This window comes from Falco biarmicus, chromosome 1, assembly GCF_023638135.1.
Source record: "Falco biarmicus isolate bFalBia1 chromosome 1, bFalBia1.pri, whole genome shotgun sequence".
NCBI classification, from domain to species: Eukaryota; Metazoa; Chordata; class Aves; order Falconiformes; family Falconidae; genus Falco; species Falco biarmicus.
In genome coordinates, this window is record NC_079288.1 from 84,696 (window position 1) to 97,723 (window position 13,028).

Sequence of the window (13,028 nt, forward strand, 5' to 3'; positions counted from 1 at the left end):
TCTGCTGGTCTGTTATGCACATGTTGTTCTTGGCACAGTAAGGACAGCAAGGAAGAAGCAGCTTCTTTATCTTCGAATGAAATTTTAAAGCTTTACACCTCTTTGACAAATACGGGTTGTGTGGAAGTCTGAAGGTTCTCAAGTATTAGTCTGAAATGTTCTTGCATATCACCTTTCTCTCTTTATGTGGTTGAGAGGTGACTAGCTCAAATGTGGCATCCAGCTTCCTGTAGCATTTCAGTAGTAAAGAGCTGCAAAATCTCCACTGAATCAGATGTGCCAACTGCATTCAGTTGTGTGTGATTTACAGCCAAGCCATCATTTTCCTTTTCTAAGGAGGCTGATACGAGTCCCATCAGGGTCTTACATGGGGGAACAGCTGTTACAATCTATCACCTCTTTCTGGATATGCTTGAAGTAAGTGGTTGGATTGTAATGGGGATCTTAGCTGTTTAGGTTATACAGATAAGCTGTGCTTGTTGTACGATGACTCTTGCTAACATGTATGCTGTTTCCTAAGTCATGTTTTAATGTCATCATATATAGGTTTACTGTTCTTTTGACTATAAGACATCCAGGCAATTGGTGCAACATACTTAAAATTACACTGTTATTTCCATTATGGCCCTTATTGAAACTAACTTGCTATTACAAATACTGCTGCTATCGAAGGCAAAATGCTCCCTTATCCCCTATTAATCTGCATTTCTAAGAAATGCAGCTCTCTGTGGTGAAAAGCTATATATCTTGAAATTGCAGGAAGGCTCATTCGTTCATATTATTATATGAAATGAATGATTCCTATGTTATATGTAACCCAGACTCACCTCAGGATACCACTTTCAGTTTGCCAGTGCCATTAAAGTGAGATGTATGGAGTTAGGGAGGAGGGATGTTTTTACAGGAAACTATGTGATGCCTTTTAATTTTACGATAATTGTAGAGAGAGATTGTAAAAGAAGTAACATTTTTCTTAACCAGCCCTTTCCAAGAAAAGTTGTGACTTCAGTTTGGTGATTGCAAGGAAGTAACAAGCTGGAGCTGTGGTCTTGTTTTTGATTCCTTATGCAAAGGTCTTGTTTAATAATGTATTGCTAGTTTTAGCAAATGAAGCATAAGTTGGGCTTCTAAAAGGCACTTACAGAAGTATTTTGATACCTTGATGGATATAGACTGAATATAGTTTCTTTGAGTGCCTTGAGTCCGGAAAGCATCTCACAGGCATTTTTTTATCTTCAATGTATTTATAATTGGGGTGGATGGGGGAAGTCAGATTTAGTTAATCTTTTTAACCATCTTTTTAGCCATCAGATGCATTTGGAGCAACGGTAACCAAAAGGGAGATATAGAAAGAACAAATCTTTCTTAAACCCTGCATGTTATAGGAAGGGAAGCAGTACTGTTCATGAATATCCACAACAGTGACTTCAACAAAAAAATACCTGTTTGTGCTTACCCACATGAAGAAGAAGGTACTACTTACACTATTTTCTGTACGATAGCACAATTTGAAGATTGCCAACAAGAAGCAGAATATGAAGAGAAAACATTTTATTTTCATTGCCTTAGGGATAAATGTGAAGTCTGGGCCAGCAGACCTGAAAGACCACAAGATCACTGTGTCCTCTAGCAGTGTTTGTTACTCAATGTACCTGGGAAGAACAAGCTTGATTATTTTTTTTATACTTGTCATGTTCAACGATCAGAGACTGAACATGACAACGATTTTGATCCTAGAGAATTAGAGTTGTCTAGCTTGTTTGTGAAGAAAAATGTTGTTTAAATTGTGGCATCCTTTAGCATAGAGTACTGCATCATGTTTGCTGATCTGGAAATTGCTCTTTCATTTAAAGAGATTAAAGAGCCACTGTTTGAAAGGCATGCTTATCTGATTTGTTCTCTGCATCCCTGTGGTTATCCAGATGGTATTATCTGTAACCACTGGCACAGAATAATACTGTATGGTGAGAGAAGCTGTATTGACTCCAGAGATTTTCCCAGAGATTTGGGATTTTCCCAAATCTCTGGAGAGGTCTAATAAAAAATTACCATCATTTTTTTCTTTCTTCTTCTTCTTTTTTTTAATAGAACCATGGTGGTTAGAAATAATGGGGGTTTTCTTCTGCAGAGTTTATAATTAGAAATGAGGCAAATATAGAGAATAAACAATAGGAAGAGGTGGAAGTGAAGCAGGTAAAGGGTTTTATCAGTAAAAGCACAACCTCTATGTTGTTTGTTTTCTTTTTAGTTTTAAAGGTAGGCTTAATATGTTACTGAAATACAGCAATTTCCTCATACCTGTTGGCCTTTCTGAAGAGTAACTTCAAGGTGGATTTAACTGTGGACAGAACAGTAGCTTTGTAGTCCCGTGAGTAAGCGTGGGAGAGGAAGACAAATGGGGCACAGTAGTTGATATAAGAGAAGGCTGGTCTGTGATCTGCCTTGTCGTAAATGTCTTCAAGAAGAGGGAAATACTTGTGCAGTTTACAGTCACTGAATCTTTTTATGACTTTATTTTCAATCTGTATAAAGAAAGCAGAAAATTATGTTTTCCCACCCCAAAATTTAGTGGCATTTCATAACTAGTTTGAAAAGTCTTATCCTTGGACAATGCAGGACTATAAGTAAAAGTCAATTCTTCTTCTAGAAGTGACCAATGCCTGATGGTCCAGGAAACTTTACAATTTAAACTTAAAATTCCCTGGTAATTAATTATCAGCTATGCAGTAGATTGGGACTGACAAGATACTTGATTTGTATTAGTTATGACTCTTAACTGTCTTCTGCCAGCTCCTGTTTCAGATTTATAGTAGTGTTACAAATGCAGAAAGAACTGAACTATCTCCTTCAGTGGAAAGAAACAGAAAGGGAAAGAGCTACATGCCATGTCAAAAGAAAATGCTGCAGGATGTCAAAAAGCAACTCCAAGGCATGCATGTCAAATTTAATAAATTAAAAGAAGAAAATGTCTATAACCTAAGAATTATAGGAGAGAGATAAAGAGTTAGAACACTATGATGTCCCACTAATCTGAAAACACCCAGAAATGCTGAACAGGCAGAGATCAGTGACCTTAGAATACAATGGGATAAAGTAGAGCAAATGCTTGTCAAGGAAAGAAGAAAAAGATCCAAACTTCATTATCGCTATTGACAGCACACTGAAGAATATAAATTAGAGCTGGAATGTTTTTTCAGGTGAGATGTGACCTCCTTAGAGTAGTATGCTGGAAGAGAGAAATTTAGATGCTTTAAGATATATTTGGATTGGCATAAAGCAGTAGCATCATTCATACAGAGCAATTTGAGCATGGTGATAAAATTATTTATTCTGAGAGGGGAATACCCAGAACATGGATAGAGTGAGGGCTAACAGAAGTGACTTGGACTGTCTTTACATCCTCTGTATCTTGGTTTCCACAGTGACTTGTCTGATTTCCGGCAACACGATGGAGAAAGGGTAGCATTAAGTGAAAGTGATGCTCTTAAACATGTGGTGTGTCCCTACATAATTTACAATGGTGCATGTTTGGGAGATGATATCAGTGGGCAGAGATGGTATGATTATAAGGGAAACATAGCGTGGGGAGCAGAAAAGGATTTGTCAGAAGGAAATGATTTTGCCTTGTATGCTGAAATGCCTGTGGGAAATGAGGTGAATCTGAAAGTATTGTGATGTGTCTCCTGTGTGTTATGTCAAGATGCACTTGCCTTCTGTGTATGTGAGGGGACAAATAATAACGGTATCAATGTCAGTAATATCTACGGTTACTAGACATTAGTTGCTGTATTGCACTGTGAATTCAACACAAACAGTTCAGCCTTTCAATTATTTTAAGCCATTGCAAACATCTTATGATAGGAGTTGGGTTTGCACACCCTTAAATACATTTTTTCCCACCTTCTCTGATAGGCCTCAGTGAAGGAAAGAAGTCTGTTGGGTCCCATCCAATCACAGGACCGAGATTTATGACTAATACAACTTATTAAAAGATGAAGAAAGCTAAAGAAGTACGCTTGTTTAGTTTGGCCACTCTCACTAATTTTTGTTATTCTATATAGACTTCTAAACCTTGTGAAGGAAGGGGAATAAATGCTGTGCAGGCAGATACCAAGAAGTAAGCATTTAATAGAACTACTGTCTTCAGATATAACAGCGTCTTTGGGATTTTATGTCTAAAATCGTAACTGCTGTAACGCATTCTGGGTCACATGGCATTTATAATGTCGAGATGGGTGGATAAATTCTAGATAACTTTTTTTTGTTATTAGAAATGATCTGTACATGGATCTGGAATTCCTTAAAGGTCACTGATTGATATTACCGTGGTTCTGGAGCACCTGCAAATTCATTTATAGTCAGTTCAGGAATCATATGGAGCATATCCTTTGGGAATGGAAGGAGGAATTTTACCCCCAGTCTTTTACATCCAGAACTGCCTCTTTGCCAGACTGAGCTGCATACTGATCACGGAGCAGTGCAGCTCCTATATGCCTTGCCCTGGAGAGTTGTGGGATGAACAAGGGAGGTGTACAAGTGCCTGTCTAGGCTACACTGAAGTGACACTTCCGTTAGACTTTACTTATATGCGTAACTGTTGGCTATAGAATTCACATTAATTCAGGTGAAGTGTACATTTCAAAGCAAAATGTAGCAGAATATGAAAGTGAATATGCATTTAGCTGTTTGTGACTCCAGTTCTAGTTTGCAGTTCTGTCTATGTAGTAATTATGTGATCAGCCTTATCTAACCAAATGTAGCAGTCATTCAGCTACATAAAATAACTGCAGTATAGAGCTGAAAGCAACCAGGAAGCTGCAGAACAGCACAGTGCCAATTCAGATGTGTTTGGCTGCGTAAGAGGCTGCACCAAGGCTGTTGAGTCTTGCACAGGTGAATCCAGAGCTTGAAAAGGTTCAGTGTACCATTAGAGAACTTAACTGGTCCCGGTAGCTGTATCAGCTCTTTGAATTTGTTTGAAATGCTGGCCTTACTAGTATTCTTCCACTATATCTCAGAGAAACTTTTTTTTGTTAATAGCAAGTAAAAATACTGGGGGGGAGGAAAGGAAAAGATACAGAACTGCTTCTGTTTTTAAATGTATCTAAAAGCTCAGATTTCCACTAGGCAGCCCTTGTTTTGCAATTTATTCTTATGCAGCAGAAATTTTTGAGTGTAGGAGGAACTCTGATAGACTTAGTGGAAATTTTGCACTATTTCTCATCAGATCCTTGCTATTTCCTGTGCAACTAACTTTTGAAGTGTAGTTTTGAGAAATGGCATATACTGTTATAATTGGTTTCAACTGACTTATGAGAAAAAATTCTGTGGTGACTTTCTTTAGGAAACTATAGCATCTTGTATTTATATTTATGTGTTATTTTTCAAAAAACTTTACATACAGATGCCTCATTAGGTCACCGGATACGGTCTTTAATGCAAATTTACTTTTGTTTATAGCTCTAGGAATAGTCACATAGGTCATCAGTATGCAGAGTATGTGAACCTGAAGCATTACATGGAGAGAAAAATCCAAGAACTGGAAGGAGAGCTTGCTTGTCCGAAACAGGTATAAGAATATAGAGAAACCATGTTGCATTGTTGTGGTATTGTATTGTAGCAATTCAGTTTTCAACCTTTTAAATTTCATTTTTCTTTAAATTACGATGTTCTGGTTTGACATTGCTGTAGTTGTATAAGCCTTTATTTTTGCCTTTTCTTTTGCTTAAATTGATGAGATTTGCAGTGACAGCTTAGAAAATTGCGTACTACTATTGTAGTGGCTGTTGCTTTGCTTGTCTGGCAGCTGCCCCTTGTAAGGAACTGTTAAGAATGTGTTTAGTAACCTGAGATTGTGTAGGATTATTTTGTGTAGGCAGCACAAGGCTGTATTTGTTAGCCTTGAAACTGCAGGAAAGCTCAGTGTCTAGAAAGCAGAGGCAGCCTTAGGCAAGACGGGTAAGTGTACATTGTTTGTTGTACTCTTAATTACAAGGCTTCCCCCCCTCCCCCCATCTGCCACTTACATTGCTATCCTTTAATCATAACATAATCTTACTAACTGTGAAATTTGACCTTCAACTGTGATCCCTTAGGAGGGTGGGGGGCATTATACCACCTCTCTATATATTACAAACTTTAAAGAACAACAAAACCTTCCTTCTTCATTTCTATATGAAAATGTATTTGGTATTAAAATTACTTTTAACTGTTTACATATGAATGTATTTAATCATTAGAATTAGAATGGTTAATTTTTGGTCTGCCAACTAAACCAATATATAATATAAATGGAAGTGGTAAAAGAAACTATTAGGCAATGACATCTTGCACCCAACACCTGCCAATTCAAATCATGCTGCCCTCAGTATAGTATTCCTGCTAAAAATAACCCATCTTCCTCCAGGAGTCTCTTGTACATGGGCTTCCTAAAGACAGTTTGGGAACCTACCCAATGGAGTATGACTACTTCTCACTTGAACAACACTTGATTACTTGCTTGATTTAGAAGTTATCTCTGTGTGCTGTGTGGTTAAACTGTAATGATAAAGCTGATTAACTGCTGTTATGCAAGCACAAGGGTACATCAGCTAATACATGCTATTTGTCTTAACTTAGTTGTTTTTTTCCTCCGGTGTAGTATCACCAATTGTTTATGACTTACAAGTAAAGCAGCTCATCTTACGTGCTTGCCATGGGGTCGCTTTGCGGTGATTCCCCTTAACCTGACATGTGATATTGCATCAATTAGCCAAAACCCCTTGTGACCTCAGCTTCTTGTTTTCAAGTTGCAATTGTGATTTATCAATTGAATTCCTGGAAGTAGTATCTCATAAACACTGTTTTTAATAGTTTATCAGTCTAGGCACCTGAACGGGCACTCACTGCAACAGTTTAATTTCTGGAAAATCCATGGCTCCCTTACATCCAGTTTTTCATACACATATGAAACATAGGTGTTGTGAAGAATGAGTTTCATACTTTAGTGTTTTCTTCACTGGTGTCTTTAATTCCTGTGCATTGGACTCCAAATAACTAGCAGTGTTACTTTGGAAGAATTTCATGCCAGGATGACCATTCTGTAGTACTGCTCTTACTTGGGATAGAAATGTGAAGTCCTCTAACAACAGATTTTTGTTTTTCCAAATATGACAAACAATATAACTATTTTGATTATCTTCCTTTAAATTAATATTCAACAGCTATACAGGGGCAGGGGTTGGAACATGTCTTTCCCATAGCTTCCTATCTCCCAGTAGCCCTCTTGTCACTTTATCTCCAGATACAGACATGGTAGTATTTTTCAGACAACTTTTCAGTAAGGCTATAGTTTCTTAGCTTTTTAGTAGTTCTGCAGGTGTTCAGTACCCATTTTAAAAGCCTCTTGACTACAGGCAAAACTTTCCCTTGTAATAGTAGTGAATTGTTTTCCTTAACTTAAACAAAAAGCTTAGACTAGTGATTGAAAGTCTTTATGATGATGTACCTTTAGAATCTTTTTTTTTCATGTGGTTTGCAAGTGTCTACTTTCTTTGATGATGGATGTCCTAACTGTTTTAGTAGGTTATACATAATAATCAATATCCCTTTATCCATACAGTTATAATATAAATTTAACTTCTGTTAATATTTGTTATTCTATATTTAAAAATCTAATTTGTGGCAAAACCAGCTGAAATAATTAGTTTTCTTTTTGTATAGCTCAAGACTGTTCAGTCCCATTTGCTAAGTGTCCAGTTTAAAAAAAAAAAGGGGGAAAAAAAACCCAACCCAAAACAACCCATGCACCACCACCACCAATAAAAACCAAACCAAAACCCCCACGACTTTTAGCACTGGGGAGATATAGCACTTTTCTGCTCCTCTGAACATTAAAATAAATTTCAAATATTTCTGTAATGGATAGTCTTTAATGTATCGCAGATGCTCAGATATCTGTAAAGGAATTGTACTTCAATGTCTGTAAGGTGGTGGGTATGTGGGTGTTTGTAATTTAAGCTTCTTTTTTTCTTTTCTTTTTTCCTTTTCCCCTAATGTTATGGAATCTGATCTTATTTTGCAAAGGATGCCATTTGGCTGACGTGTTTCTTTAAATTTCCCTTTTGCTGTACAAGTTGTGTTAGGGGGACCTACCACAGGCCAGATGATAGGTTTCATTCAGCGCCTTTTCATCCTCATTAGAGCAAAGAAAGGTTATGCAAGGATTAAACTCCTTGTATCGCGTTTAAAAAAGCCTGTGACAATACAGTGTTTCCATCAGTACCATTGTACTAGTGTTACCTATATCCCCTTGTAGGAACTGCTAGCTGAATTTGATGCAGAAATTAAAAAGAGAGAATGTAAGTTTCAAAAGCAGACAATTTAAATGAGTGACTTAGTTCTGTCCCATGAAGTTAGGGTAACTCATTTTTAAACTGTTACCCTTTACTCATAGAATGAATGTGGTTATTATAATACCAAGTCACTCCTGTGTGAAACACATGAAGAGATGACTCTGTTGTTATTGCTGGTTTTCCTTCACTTATGTATTGAGCTAATTGTTTCCAGGATAGCAGGAAGCAGGGGTATTTGTGATATGCATCTTAATTCATAGTGACTGGCTTTTTTCCTATACAACCAAAAACTATATATAGGTCTTTGAAAGGCTTGTCTCATACTTGTAAGGCTAGTAATGAGTAATTCACTCTTCCAAAAGCTGTATTCTCTGCTTGTACTGTCTTTGCTAAACATCGTCTGACATTACTTGGATGGTTCTCTGGTGCCTGTGTTCGCTTGCTTCAGCAGTGGTTTAACTGATAATTCAACAAACCGAGGTGTATAGGTAGAGGGGGAAAACCTCTCACATGAAACGAACTGATAGCACTGGGAGAAGCAGACTGGCTTTCAGAAAGGGGGCTGGTATGCCTAAAAGATTGGCAAGTTTGTGGACCGATGGGCCGAAGCCAGTTGTGTGAGGTTCAACACTGCTCAGTGCCGGGTCCTGCCCGTGGGTCACACCAGCGCTACGGGCTGGGGGCGCAGCGGCCGGGACGCTGCCTGGCCGGAAAGAACCTAGGGATGCTGGCTGACTGCGGCTGAGTATGAGCCAGCGGTGTCCCCAGGTGGCCAAGGTGGCCAAGAGCATCCTGGCTTCTATCCTAAACTGTGTGGCCAGCAGGACCAGGGCAGTGACCGTCTCCCTGTGCTCGGCACTGGTGAGACCACACCTCGAATCCCGGGTGCAGTTTTGGGCCCCTCACTAGGAGAGGGACACTGAGGTGCTGGAGCGAGTCCAGAGACGGGCAGTAAGGCCGGGGAAGGGGCTGGAGCACAAGTCTGGTGGGGAGTGGCCGGGGGAGCTGAGGTTGTTCAGCCTGGAGAGGAGGAGGCTCAGGGGGTGGGGGTGTAGGTGGGGGTTGGTCGTCTCCCAGATAACAAGTGATAGGACAAGAGGAAATGGCCTCAAGTTGTGCCACAGGAAGTTTAGATTGGATATTGGGAAAAAAATTTCTTCACTGAAAAGGTGGTCAGGCATTGGAACAGGCTGCCCAGGGAGGTAGTGGAGTGACCATCCCTGGAGGTGTTTAAAAAACATGTAGATGCAGTGCTTAGAGACATGATCTAGTGGTGGGCTTGGCAGTGCTAGGTTAATGGTTGGACTTGATAATGTTAAAGGTCTTTTCCAGCCTAAATAATTCTATGATTTTTGTCTAATAAAATAAATCACTTCTGCCTACTTCACCTTGCCAAAGGCTTACTAGGGTAGCAAAAGGTTGACTGGCCATCAGTGTTATCCATGGGTTCTTGCATCTTGAAAGTTGACACAACTGGAGTTTAGTTTCTGGTTTTGTTATCTTGTCTTCTTGATCCTTCTTTAAAGGATGCTGCTGTAGCAATGGATGTAAAAACACTGTCATCTTGCAGTCTTCACTATAAAGATAGCATGAACAACTGCTGATGGCTCAGTATGAACAAAGGAACCACAGCTGCATTATACTTACTAAATGTAAATTTGCACATATTGCTTACTCTGTGAGATGCAGTGTAACTCTGATAGTACTTCATAAGAAACCTTTAATCTTTCAAATTTTCAGACCTGAGTGCTTGATTAGGTATCTCTGTTTCAGTTTCCAATGCTGCTTGCAGCTGTATCTGCATGTAATAGCTCTCAGTAGGCCTTATGTGCTAGAAACTATTATCTTTTTCTTTCTTTCTGAAACATACTATCTATATTGAGTTGTGTATTTTGTGTGTGTGTGTATATATGTATTATTTGCACCTGAATTGGTGGTGGAGGTGTTAAGCAAGGGAAGGAGAGGTCATACACAGTCATTTCCCCTGTGTATTAGTGAGGCCAGCTGCTGGGGAAACCAAGAAGTGACTGAATAAAAAACTATAAAAGGAACTTTAGGCAGAGATAGGAAGGGGTAGTGTGCAGGTTTAATGTTAATGTAGGTGATAGGTGAGGACAGGAATACAAAATGAATGTTTAGCAGTAATGTGGGAGTAGAAACATAAATAACAGCAGATGTTATAGCTTATGGGGAAGGTGTTTTAAAGTGCTTTGTTGATGTAATGCTTATACCATGCAAAATGTTAATTACAAATTTTAAAAAAAAACCCACAAACAAAAGAACCACCCAAAAAAAAATCTACACAACTTTATTATTTTGTTTGATTCTGGAGCTGATGTTGTCACTTCAACTGTATAAGGGCTCCGGATCTTTTAAAAAATTTGGTTATATCAGGCTGTCATTAGAATTCTTAATTCTTATTTTCCTCCTTTCTAAGGTGAAGCTGCTGACCAGAGAACAGGAGGCCCTCAAAGAGACTGGAGTGCAAACACCAGAATCACAGCAAACAGCAGAATGTTTTTATTCAAGACTGGAGGAAGAAAATAAGTTCAATGATTTTGTTGCTGTGAAAGATACTTGGTATTGTACACTTTTGATTATGATCAAAATAAACTGCTTTTTACAGACTCTACCACTCCATAACACTTTCAGTTTACTTTTCCACACATACTCTAATTTTAGCAACAGCTTGGGATAGTGTACGTGAATTAATTGATCTAGTAATATATATTGTTATGACAGAAAGAGGTAGCAGTTTGTATGAAATATTTCCAAAGTTGCATGGATCCAGGATAATTCTGCTACACTTTTTCTGGATGTAACCTGTCTCACTTTAAAAATAGAATTTTATCTTAGAATTTTTAATGGTTCAGTGGTACCTTCTGCCTTTACTGCAAAAAGGAGTAAATATAATGAAAAAATTAGTTCATCCCACTTCTAGAGTGTGCAGCTGGTTTTGGGATGTCATATTCCACATACTTGGCTTGCATCCTGTAAGTCCAGTTGCTTCAGTCACAACTTCATACTTTCTCAAGCTTCTACAAACAGGTTGTAAATATAGTGACTGAAAATAACTCATTCAAATGAGAGTATTATTGGGGGTTTTATCTTTTATGTTTTTACTCATGGCTAATTCAACCTTAAGAAACAAGACTTACTCATAGTTCAATTTCTGTTTCTTCTGTTTTATTTTAATCCTTTATATCCAAAAATTTGGTTATATTTTGAAAATTTACATGTGGGTCAATTTCATAGAATAAGAGCATTATACAGCTATTACTTGCATGTCTCCTTTTTTATTTACTCTTAGCTTTGAGTTTTCTATAGGTGCTATTCAGTGGCTTTTTTTCTAGTAAGTTGCTTCTGTCTGATTTTAAACCTGGCCTCTGTTTTTGTGTGAGTGCATGCTCAGGAAATTAATCTGTGAATGGAAACTGAACATTCAAGGAAGCATTTTTGTTCCATGGATTCGTACAGTCTCATACCTGGGCCATAGCTGTCTTTCAGTTGTTCAATTACTGTGAAGAGTATTTTCAGTATGGCAAAAAAAGTGTGTTGAATAGAGTAGCTCACCTATTAAAATATGAGTAATCCTAAAAAATCTTCAACCTAAATTTTTAGGATCACCCTTATCCCATAATTAGGTGAAATACTGTTCTTCTTTGTGCTAATCACAAACTTAAAGTTCTGTGATAAATTGGAGTTAAACTCTCTGCAGTGGTATAAGAAAGATTCAGCTCTGGTTCTAAGTCCAACTAAATAGTGGCATTCTTAGTTTGAAAAACAACTGCAAAAGACCTCCTCACAACCTGTTCCACTGACAAGCGGATATTGATTTCTGTTTCCACTGTTTCTGACAACGATTCTTTGAATTTGCTCAAACCAAGCTAATAAAGTAAATCAACAGTACTAAAAAATAATGTGCTTGTGTGGCTTGAAACCTCACTTGATTTTGTCTCTCTGCATACTCTAGGCATGAAGAACTAGCTCGTGCTGCCAAGGAAAAAGATGTGATGCCAGCTTCAGTGAAAGAAGCCCAAGTCAGTCAATTTAAAAAGTTGAAGAAGCAGATTAGAGAACTGCAGATGAGACATAAAAGTCTGGAAGTTGAGCTGTGCAGAAGAGAATGGAGTCACAATGCTTGTTTAAGAGAGAAAGATGCTCTTATTAGACAGTGAGTAACTTGAGTTATCTTGTTTCATAAGCTGCGATGAAAGAAATTCAGAAAATTATACTTACTGGTTTTGTGCCCAACTTAGGTGAAAAGTTCACAGTAATTCATGGTTAAACATACCACACCTGGAGTACTGTGTCCAGTTCTGTCCTTGCAATTGAAAAAAGACACGGACCAACTGGAGAGAGCCACAAAGATAATCAGAGGGCTGGAGAAACCTGCCCTATGAAGAAAGCCTGAAGGAGTTTGCTCTTTTCTCCCTGGACAAGGTTCAGGGGGACCTCTTTACAGTTTTCTACTACATACAGATGGCTACAAAGAGGATAGAGGCACTTGTTTCACAAGGAGCGATGTGGAGATGACAAGGGTCCATGGGTACACGTTGCACTGGGAGAGGCTTCATCTCAATGTAAAAAAGAATTTATTTTTTGTTACAGTGAGAACATCTGCCCCAGGGACATGGCAGAGTCCTCATCACTAGAGGTTTTCAAGACACAATTGGACAGAGTACTAGATAATCT

At 38.3% G+C, this 13,028-nt stretch overlaps 1 protein-coding gene across 4 annotated transcripts in view; it reads left to right on the plus strand.

Moving 5' to 3' along the window:
* The window catches only part of CCDC57 (coiled-coil domain containing 57), a 43,522-nt gene that overhangs the window by 2,188 nt on the left and 28,306 nt on the right, over positions 1-13,028 (plus strand). For 3 of the 4 annotated variants that reach the window (XM_056326926.1, XM_056326925.1, XM_056326927.1), the window contains exons 2-4: positions 5,461-5,569; positions 10,771-10,913; positions 12,307-12,507. In XM_056326926.1, coding sequence (XP_056182901.1) covers positions 5,519-5,569; positions 10,771-10,913; positions 12,307-12,507 — 395 coding nt within the window. In that variant the 5' untranslated portion in view covers positions 5,461-5,518. The remainder of the gene's footprint in view (positions 1-5,460; positions 5,570-10,770; positions 10,914-12,306; positions 12,508-13,028) is intronic. The other variant, XM_056326928.1, reaches the window with a different exon arrangement.